Raw genomic sequence first — 11,564 nt, 5'->3', positions numbered from 1 at the left:
CATATGTAAAATACTTAATCTGTGGCAATATCTTATAAGTTGGGACAGTAATTTAGGAGCATACGAGAAAAACTAATATGGAGTTGCAGCATCTAAAGATAAACTCAGTGCGTCATCAATGACACGATTGCATTGCGACTGCCCATTGCTTGCGATTGGAGGTTTTGCTGATCCATGAGTGTGAGATAAAATATATTTTTATTCTAATATTTTGTTATTTACCATAATTTAAATCTTGAATATCTTACAAATATATGTGTTTAATTCATCAATTATCTTGGTTTAAAATTCAGTCAAAATAGAAAGTCTTAAGTAAGTATATCCTCAACTTGGTGGGATCCCAAAGATTTTTTAATATGGCTAACTTTTAAAAACTTCCAGTTGAATAATTTATATTGATTGGAAAATTGTATTATGGGGAATGTGTTCGATCATCAATCCCAAGCCATTTTGACGCCTTTTTTTCGATCATACGGTTTAAATTGTTAATAGTTTCATTATTTTTCATGTTTTTAATTTTTGAAACAAGTAACCATTATCAAAGTTTCTTTGTAATATTCTCAGAAAATCTGACTACAATTCAAGTCCTAACACAACGTTCTTCCAGATTTGTACACTTTGAATAAAACAATTGTTATAAACGAAAACAAAAATATGATTAATGCAGGAAAGCGTAACAAACTTAAAAACATTAAATTTATCAAGAGAACAGTCAAATAAAACTGACAAAAATGTGTTTAAGGAATCTCTATTTTGCCCTTCCTCTTAAAAATAGTATTTTACCCTTTTTTAGTCTTTTTATTCCACGAATTATGGAATATTTTTTTAGTCTATAAAAGCCTAAATATTTTATGGACTTGTTTTATCTATCTAATGTATAAAATTAATTTCAGCAAAAAAAAATGATACTACGTTAACAAATATTCTTAAGATTACTCTCTATATGATGTGTCGTCTTCTTACCAATAGATTTTTTTTTATCTAGGACATTTAGCTGCTACTCTTGTAACATTGTAATTTTTTAACATTAATAATTAAATAAAAAAACATAAATTAAATGAGACTAAAAATGGTAGGTAGAGTATATCACTCTATAAGGGCTAATGTTTAAAAAAATGATGTTAAAAGTCGAAACGATGATGTGATATTATTTGTTAATATGAAATGATGATCTCCCATTCTGGTTCTAAAGCAAATTAATCAGTGTATTTTATTTTGTTCGGCGCCCAGTATATGTAGTTATGTTAGCGTGGTAACAAGTAACAAGATTTAATAAAGACTTTAGTTAAGACGAACTAGTTAAGATATCAGCTAACATAGCTACCGATATCTGTATTATAAGAAACTATCGCGTCTAATTTTATAAAAGTAAAGAGGCTTGTAAAATGTTAATTTTTGTTATTTCGTTTTAGTTTGGATATTTTTATTTCTACATTTATAACTTTTAGTATTTTTAGTTTTTGTAGAGCTTAATATTATTAATAAAAAAGATATATTATAATATTCGATCTGCCGAAATAAATGAAACTGTTGATACATTTTTTGAGTTTGTATTTCCAATATTACAGTTGGGGTTTGGAACCTTTGGTATCACAACAGCAAAATAAAACATAAAACCACAATACACCACAACACTTTACTTTTGCACTGGACACGCGTTTCGCTAACCATGTTACCATCATGAGCAGATGATTAGAAGATGATTGAGAGCGTTAAAAATTAATAATTGTAAAGATATGAACAGAGATAATGTCACAATTCCTTCTAGTTCCTACGGCTCTAGTCTCAGTAATGAATTGTTACCCTCGGTTGGTTTTGACTTGCTTGGCTAGTTCTGCTAGGCTTGGTCAGTGCGGACTGAGCGCCTATATAAACGCTAAATTTGTAGATATTAGTTTAGTTTTAACCATCTGCTGATGATGCTAACATGGTTAGCAAAACGCGTCCATTCCAAAACTAAAATTTTATGGTGTATCGTGATGTATTGTATTGTATTGTGATTAATTAAGATTGTAACTGTATTGTATTGTGATTAATTAAGATTGAAGTTTATAAGTAAAATTAAGATTACCTTTGTAATAATTCCTGCGTTAAAAGTAGTGATGGGAAAAACCGACTAATTTCAATAATCGAGTACTCGAGTATCAAACGATTGCAATAACCGATTGATCACTCGAGCGAAATATTGCTCGTATTTAAAAATACGGTTTTTTGTCCGTTGCATGTTGTAAGTATTCGTTAACGCCAAGCAGTAAGCTGCGTGCGCAGAGCACATATTCTTTCGGTAATGCAAGTAGTAAGCGGCGAGCGATTCGCTTAATCGCCTGATTTAGTTTATTTCGAAGTATTGTCGATGTCGTAAAATTTTGTCTCTCAGATACGCAACGGATAAATATACTGGGTGCGCCTCAAAAGTGGATCACCCTATAACTTTTTTATTTTTTCAGATAAAACAACGAGATTTGGTAAGTTAGTATATGACATAAATTAGGATTGATTGACGTATTCAATTGTTTTCGGTCACTTCCGGTTTAATCGGAAATGACTGCAACTTTTGATTTTTAAATCGCAGCCTCGGTATTTTTTTACATTATTCGGTAGAAAATGACACTCTGAATAGAATGACATATCATATGTCAACTTTTGACATTTTCACATATGGTTTATTTGAATTTGTAACATGCGGTTCATAACGGCAATTTGACTCGAAGTACCAAGTGTTGGTATTAAATTATTCGTAAAAAAAATCTTTTTCGAAATATGCTAATGATCCACCCTCGTTCCATTTGAAAAAAAATGAGATATAATCAAAAATACGATTTGGACATCTTTTAATCGGCCAGGGCAAGACACTAAAAACATTAGACGATCAAATCTATTTTTCCAAGGCTCCTTGATTAAAAATTAGTGTTTTTAACACAGCCATTTGCACTCTAGATTGAAATTTAAAATAAAATTTGTTTTTAAGCGAATATGTCAAAAGTTGACATATGATACGTCATTCTATTTAGAATGTCATTTTCTATCGAATAAAGTAAAAAAATACCGAGGGTGCCATTTAAAAATCAAAAATTGTAGTCATTTCCGGTGAAACAGGAAGTGACAGTAAACAATTGAATACGTCAATTAATCCTAATTTATGTCATATACCAACATACCAAATCTCAATTTTTTATCTAAAAAAATAAAAAAGTAATAAGGGTGAGCCACTTTTGAGACGTATCCGGTATATACGGCGTCGTATAAATTTGCTACCTGCAATGTATGTAGAAAATTCGCTTGGCTTTTTATCCAGTAGGTCACATTAAAATCGGATTCCAATTTATTTCATTCTAGGATCGCTTGCGTTCGTCGCTTGGTACTCGTCACTTATTGCATCGCTCGTTCATAATCGAGCGATGTCGGTTGTTTCAATAATCGAGTACTCGAGCGAATTTTCGCTCGAGTGATCCCATCACTAATTAAAAGGTAAGTATGTATAATTTTTCCGAGGTCAGTTGCAATAGGTTAGGACTCAAATAATATAAAAATATTAGTTGGTAAGAATAAAGTTACCAGTAAGGACATCGAGTTGGCGTTGGTCGTATGTCATCAAAACGAGGGAGGAGGGCCATAGTCAGCTCCTCACAATAGGAATTGACCTCAAATCCAAGGAGGTAATAGAGAAAGAGAGATATATCCTCTTATTATAGATTTGAACAACACCGGTATCACGTCTAAGGAGAGACCAAGAAGAGGTGGAGAAAATGGAGACAGATCGTCCACCTCACGGGTACCTTAGCCGGAGACAACAATCTTCAACTATGAAGGGCACGGAGGGCCAAACTCCAACAGTGGAAGGGTGTATACCCTCGGGGGAAGAACATCTGTTGTCAGAGGAGGATGGGAAATACCGTCCCCCTACAACAGGAAAATCTCCATCTATGATAAGTTATAAACTGTATGATATAAGAAAGGGGGACATAATAGATCTTTAAGGTAGCTATGATTAACCCCACCCTCCACCTCCCACTTATTCTACATTCTACCCTTTCATACTCAGAAAGTTGTATGTTCTATAACAATATGCTGGAACAGTGAGTCAAACACTTCTAATACCGAAAGGCGAAGTGTTTAAAATCTTGAACCTAAAATCGTCAATAACAAAAAAAAATATTGCTCAGAACGCCTGAATAACAACAACAACATTGTTCGAGAAACAAGCGACGTCCCGCCAAAAAAAAGGCCAGCGCCCATAGAAATGGCGTAGGTATGGTGGTGGCGTGGTTCTGGCGCGTGGCGATGGCACAAATACGTTTAAAATAAAATATACGGAGGGTACCGCTTGAATTCCTGTCCCGCTGTTGAAGGATGGCTATAGAATTTCAATGCATTTCCTACATAAGTCTATCCTTGTGTTGTAGGAGGTTTGACTAAACTAGGATGAACCTATGTCTTGAAACCATTCGACTCGATTTTCTGTCCTTCATTACTGGGACGTAAATCCTCTCATTGCTCTTATGGGGAGGATATTTTATTTAAACGTATTTGCTATGGCAATTCCAATGTAAATAAATTAGGAAACGCCCACCGAGATGACGCGACAGAGGCGCAGATCAGGCATACAATAGGTCTGTTCCCAGAAGAATCCCTGACTAGTCAGCACGTTTCTTATTGGTTAAAATGCATAGAAACCTGATTGTTAGTCAAGTTTCTACGCATTTCAACCAATAAGAATCGCGCTGACTAGTCAGGGATTCTTCTGGGAACAGACCTTTTGTGACCACTAGTGGCGCATTGAAAGCGCCATGGCGCATGACGGTGTCGTGCCCGTCCAGTACAAGGCATTTCATCATAAAGATTTGTGTTTTTCAATAATGCGGGACGATCTACAATTTATTATCAATTTTGTCCAATTAATTGAGTTAAAACCATGTTTATACGACCGTAATCGACCAGACTACAGCAACATAAATGCTAGAGATGCAGCCTGGAACGAAATTTCTGAAGAGGGATGCACCCAATATCGTCTTCTTTACATATTATTTAAGTGTTCACTATGGCAAGTAGGTCTTCGTACTCTGAAGGTGATCTTGTTCTATTTTTTGCAACCTCAGTGTGCGTTAAAACACCAGATCGCGACCACGCCGCAACCATACCGGTACAACAATTGCGCAACGCATCAAACAGAGCCATACATCTGCAACTTGTTGCGCAACAGCCTGTGTTGCGCAATTTGTTTGATAATGTATGGGTTGCTTTAGAAATTTTATCGTCTTGAAGATACATGATAGCGAATATGTTTGCCAGTTTTTACTAAAATACGAGAGTTGGTTTGGGTGATGAATATGCAATTTCAACATACAACAAAAAGATATCTAGTATTTTATTTGCTACCAAATAAGCGACACCATCAAATTTGGATAATATGATTATTATGTTATTAAACGTTCAAGATATTTTCTCAAAGAAAGATTTATATTGTATTGGGCCATTCAGTAGGCACATGGTTGAAATTTAATTGGCAGTTTAAATATGACATTCAATTTTGACTAACATATTTTTTATTAATTTAAAAAAAGTCACTGATGATATATTACTACTGATTCGCATACACGTAACTTTTACATCCACATGGTAAAGTCGGAGTACAACAACAAACTGGTACATAAACTGGACATAAAGGGGTAGCTTTATTTATATCTTCTCTTTTTTTATATTCTCCTTTTTTATCTTCTTTCTTCTTATCTTCTCTTTTTTTATCGTCATCAGTTGATTTGACACTACTTTTTTGTGGTGCTTTAAGATCCTTTGATCCAGATTTCTTTAAATCTTTGGTTCCTTTATCGCTTTCATGCAAATATTTACAATAGGGTTTGTATTTCATTTTTGAATAATCAATCGGAGTTTTCTCAGTTTTGTCTACGGTTTTTCTAAAAAACAGTTTGTAAATTATACAGGATGTGCCAATATTTCATAGGGATCAAAGAAAGTTAATTGGGCACAAGTTAAGCCTAAACAAAAAATGTTTGGTTTTGTCCGTTAGAGGGCAGTACATTTTAATAAACCCAAACGTTAAGTAATTTAATTAATGAAACATATATTAAAAAATTACTTGTGACCATCATGACATAACATTCCTCATCTTGGCAACCAGAATATTATCGCCTACTTGATTTTAGCGCTTGATGTACTTAACAGTAAATATTTTTTGTATGTCAGTTTCGGAAAATATATTTTTTTCAAAAACTATATGTGATTGCATTTTTTAAAAGTGGTCAAAAAATACGGCCACAAAGTTTTGTAAACACTGGAAGGGCTATTTTACGAAGAAGAAATCAATAGATAAGGGTAGTTTATACACCCTTTTTTTATGAAAGTCAAATGATGACAAGCCTAGTAAAGCATATGCACCGAAAATCTCATTCAAATGGGAATATCGGTTCTTAAAATAGCTTAAAAAATGTGTTTATTTTTCTAAAATTTAATGCCGTCTAACGGAGAAACTAAACACTTTTGTATAGACGTATTATAGTGTTGTCATTTTATGGATGGCATCTGTCGAAATATTTCCTGTCTCGTTAGACGCACTTTATGCTTGAAATCTAATGTTTCTCAACCAGAGCTACAAAGACAACTTATGGCAACTATATGTGTGACTGTTTCCGTTGAAACCATAAGAAAAAGGTTTCATGCTCGAGGGTTGTACAGTAGGATAGAGTTACGGGTCCTATAGTTATTTCGACAAAATAAAATTGACAGGCTAAATTGGTGCCTTCAACATCAAAACTAGATAATCGCAAAAAAGCCGCATAATTCAAGTTTTTTAAGCTAAAGCAATGCAATATTTTGAAAAAAGAACTATATTATAACCAGGAGATATCAGCAATGATAATGTTCTTGACATTTGATCAAAGTTCAGAATTTATTTTCTGTAAAAATAGCGCTAAAACTAAAACCAAAGCTGAACCTGCGCTAAAAACTGCGAGCGTTGTACTGACCATTTTTATATTTATACTCGTTATTACTGCTAGCATAAACCGATAGACCTAAATTTTGAATATGTTGTAACTAAATATATAACTAATTAAATGATAGTATTCATATCTGTCAGTTTTAAAATTTATAACAGAGATTTTTATCTCCAAGTTATAATATGCTCGAGCAATGTAAACAAATCGAAAATATACAAAATAATCCAGTTTTTTAGGCTTGTCGGAAGCGCTAAAGACTCATGAGTATTTCTATGCAAAAATCAACACGCTACAATAATTATTAACGAAATGATGGCAGGTTTAAAATTATTTATTTTGTTAATCGGCGCCTCGCTGTCTCGCTTGCCTACTGGGCTGCCCGCGGCCACGCGCCAAGGTCGTTGTGCAATCCGGACGCTCAATGGTTTTTGGTTGCTTTCTGTTTTATCGGAAATGACTACAACTTGTGATTTTTAAATGGCACGCTCGGTATATTTTTACTTTATTCGATAGAAAATAACACTCTGGATAGAATGACATATCATATGTCAACTTTTGACTTTTTCGTTTAAAAATCGTATTTTAAATTTCAATCTAGAGTACCATGGCTGTGATTATGTATGTCATATTTAATCAAGGAGCCTTGGAAAAATAGATTTGAACGTCTAATGTTTTTCGTGTCTTATCCTGGCTGGTTAAAAGATGCCCAAATCGTATTTTTAATAATATCTCATTTTTTTTTAAATGGAACAAGGGTGTCTCATCAGCATATTTGCAAAAAAGCAATTTAAAAAAGTTTTTTACGAATAATTTGCTACGACACACTTTATTATTAGGTATTTCGAGTCAAATTGTCGTTATGAACCTCATGTTACAATTTCAAATAAACCACATAGATAAATGAAACAAGTTTAGATTGGAAAGTGCCCATAAGGACAATGTAAACACTATTCGGCGCTATTCATGCAACGGTCGCGACCCAAAGCTTTTGAAAATTTCGGAGCGGTTCGGCTTTTTCCGGAATTATATCGCCAAATATTGTTTATTCAAATTTATTATTATTTTCGTTATATATTATAAATAAAATACAGTGTGTTGCATACAAGAAACTTTATTTTATATAAGGACGCATGTATGAAATACCTATGAAACATTGGAAACCGACGTTATGCCACAATCCACGATGGTTTTGCAGTTCACAGTTCTCAGCACAGCTTTTTAAGTTTATAATGCCACTTTTTCACAATTATCACCGGTTGGAGTAAATAAAACTTGAATTAAACTCACAAGATAGCAATAATTACTTTGAGAATGGACGCTATAAACACTTTTCGGAATTTCTTTAATGAGAGCGGTTTAGATTTTGAAGATTTTTATGATTTTTGAAGATTCTGACTTTGACAAAAGAAACTTATTTCTGTTTTTGTTTGCCGTTGTTCTTAGCGACCGCTATAGCAGCGCCAGATCACGTATAACGGTCGCGACCCAAAATAATTTCGCGACCTAAAATTTTTACGGGCTTTCCAATCTAAACTTGTTGCATTTATCTATGATAAACCATATGCGAAAATGTCAAAAGTTGACATATGATATGTCATTCTATACAGATTGATATTTTCTATCAAATAAAGTAAAAAAATCCGAGGGTTCCATTTAAAAATCAAAAGTTGTAGTCATTTCCGGTGAAACAGGAAGTGACCAAAAACAATTGAATACGCCAATCAATCCTAATTTATGTCATATACTAACATACCAAACCCCGTTTTTTTATCTGAAAAAAATAAAAAACTCATAGGGGTGAGCCACTTTTGAAATGCACCCGCTATATCATCACGAAATATCGGGACACCCTGAACATTATTAGAATTAAATTACTAAATAAAGTCTGTCCAATGAGCCAGGAAATATTTCGACAGACGACATCCAAAAAATGAGGGAATACAATTTACGTGTACATTAAGATAACACATAACTGTCACTGTTATGTATTCTCCTATTGACAGGCTATAGTTATATTGGGTGTTAGATATCATTTATTTCGGTTACTCACTTGTTCAGTTTGTTTTCTAAAAAGAAATTTTTGCTTGGTTGTCTGTATGTCATCATCCTCTGAACGAATCTGCGCTTTATTTTGCTCTCTTCTTTAATGATTTCTTCCTTACTGTAGGTGTCTTTTTCGTATTTTCCACGTTCATTAAACCACATTCGCATATACTCGTTGGACATTAGAAATATCATATTTTCTCTTGGTTCCTGGAATTTTAGCAATATGCTTCTTAAATGATTTATCAGTAAAGGTCATGGTGGAGAGTTGTCTTCCTATAAGAGCCCCCACAGACGCTCAGTCCTTAGCACAGGTTGACTGTGCAGGCCAGTTTGTACAATTTAACCTATAGGTAATAGTCTAGTCAAATTTCACTATTTTATTTTGTAGATTTTCTTGCAGTGGCGAAATACCTATATAGGATTTTTTGGAGGGATTAATCCGCCACATATGTAGGTATAGATATTTTTCACTTATTTATTGCGTGAAGTTGCGTGAAAATTGCAGTTTTTCGCAAATATCTGCCAAAATATGCAATTTACAAAATTTTTCTTTGAATAAAGTTTAGGTAATAACCTACAAAAACGGTTCTAATAATTTTTTACGTAGAATTCGTAGTTTTCGAGATATTTCGCCTCAAAAATTCTTGAATTTTCTCTCCGAGTCTTAACGCTCCCGAGATAGATTTTAAGCGGCCCTCACACGATCAATAATCTTGTCAATATTTTGGATTATTGACAATATTATTGAGCGTTTGAGCGTATATATTTGTATATATATATATATATATATATATATATATATATATATATATATATATATATATATATATAACTTGTAATATATAACTTGTTTAATGCGTTCATGTGTCGGCGGTACGGCACCCAGGTTTCGCTTCCATATAACATGGTGGGAATTATTATCGCTCGGTACATCGCAAGTTTCGTTTTTGTGCTCAAGTCATGATTGTAGAAAACAAAATTTATAAACTTACCAATAAATAAGAAGGCGCGAATCCATAATCCCCTTTTTCACGAGCTTTTGAAGATATTATATTATCACTTTTTTTAAAGGGTTGTGCTGGTGACCATTTTAATGATTTTTGCATTTTAATTTATGAAAAATAATGCTTTTGTGTTTAACCAAATGTCAAAATTGACAATGAAAGTTAAAAACCGACAGTCTATAAAATTCTGAGGGTTGGGCAAATGAAGTCTTTCAATCTGAATTGAAAGTATTTTTGTTACTACCAAAAATTTTGAATAAGAAGACTAAGGAAGGAGCATATCAAAAATCTTAGGTACACCGCGATGGGCCTCAAATATGGCCGACTTAAATTCCGGTTTATCAGTGTCGTTCTAATTTTATTTAAAAAATGTAAAACTATGATGTAGGATAGACGTGGGGTAGACTCAATAATTTGTTGTTTTATTTTACGTTGTGAATAAATGTTGGTAGTTATTAAAATTGTTATAAAAATATATAATTCTAATAAAAATAGATAAGTTATAATAAGTATTTATTAACACAAACATCCGATACGCTACTGAAGCAGGTAAGTCAAATTAACGTATCTAAATTCTTTGACATCTAATCTTTGACAACTAATAAATAAAAGCTAAAATGCAAGAAAAATATATAATTTAGTTAATTTAAGTGAATTTCATAAATGATCGGTTTACTACACGTATGTATATTATATAGTCACTTACTAGCGAAAAGTTGTTCCATTATTTCACTCAATTTTTGCCGAGATCTACCGCACGCTAGACAACCAACTATTTTAAGAGTCTTTTTCGATAAATCGCGATAGTGTCACTGTTAATTTAAGTGCTGCCACAATTTCCATCTAGATTTACTACCTTTATACAACTATCAGTAGTAGAATAAATAATAAATAACATAAAATAAGCTCCGTAAAGACTGAAAAATCCACAAAATCAAATTCAAATGTGTCAAATGAATCGTCAAACAGAACTGTCAAGGATCCCCACCCTAGGGAGCTTTTATGGTGCTTTTTCCGCCCACCATGCATGAATACATGGATAGCATTATGCTCCTTCCTTAGTCTTCTTATTCAAAGACCAAAAATCATCTAAAAATTCCTTATTCTTTTAGGGGGGTTATACGATTGTGTAAGTGAATAAGGTTGAATGTCTTTATTATAATTAGAGGACATATATATATATTATTTATTTTCGAAAAGGAAGATGAAATGGCCAACCAATAAGGCTCATCAATGATATTCTTTAGTCCAGAACCAAACCCAGAACCCTTCTGCGCGCTGCAAAAGCAGCCACAAAGCTATGGCTGGTCAACAAAAACCTAGAATGGTGGAGAAATTAATCAGGACAGAGAGGTAGGCAAAAAAGTTCATAGAATATTTTCCGAATTTTACAGCAGACTTGATAAGCAAAGACCAAAGCAAAGACTGAAAGACTGTCAAAGCTCTGGGTCTACTAACCTTAGACTACCAACAGAGCATTGACATTGTACGCTTAACAGTTATCTTGGATGTATTCCGTTGCTTACCTTGTTCCATTTCTATCAGTTTCCTGAAAGTTTTC

The 11,564-nt window shown here is 33.3% G+C and overlaps 1 protein-coding gene across 1 annotated transcript; it reads right to left on the bottom strand.

Moving 5' to 3' along the window:
• Positions 1-5,449: 5,449 nt before the first annotated feature.
• Positions 5,450-10,179, bottom strand: LOC115891830. The gene is made up of 3 exons (XM_030912408.1): positions 9,992-10,179; positions 9,004-9,206; positions 5,450-5,912 (listed from the first exon to the last, which is right to left on the bottom strand). The coding sequence occupies exons 1-3, from the start codon at positions 10,103-10,105 to the stop codon at positions 5,579-5,581; spliced, it is 651 nt and encodes a 216-aa protein (XP_030768268.1). The 5' UTR covers positions 10,106-10,179; the 3' UTR covers positions 5,450-5,578.
• Positions 10,180-11,564: the final 1,385 nt, after the last annotated feature.

This window comes from Sitophilus oryzae, unplaced genomic scaffold (assembly GCF_002938485.1).
Source record: "Sitophilus oryzae breed Bouriz unplaced genomic scaffold, Soryzae_2.0 scaffold_1009_pilon_pilon, whole genome shotgun sequence".
Taxonomy (NCBI): Eukaryota; Metazoa; Arthropoda; class Insecta; order Coleoptera; family Curculionidae; genus Sitophilus; species Sitophilus oryzae.
This window is presented reverse-complemented; position numbering and strand designations above follow the sequence as displayed.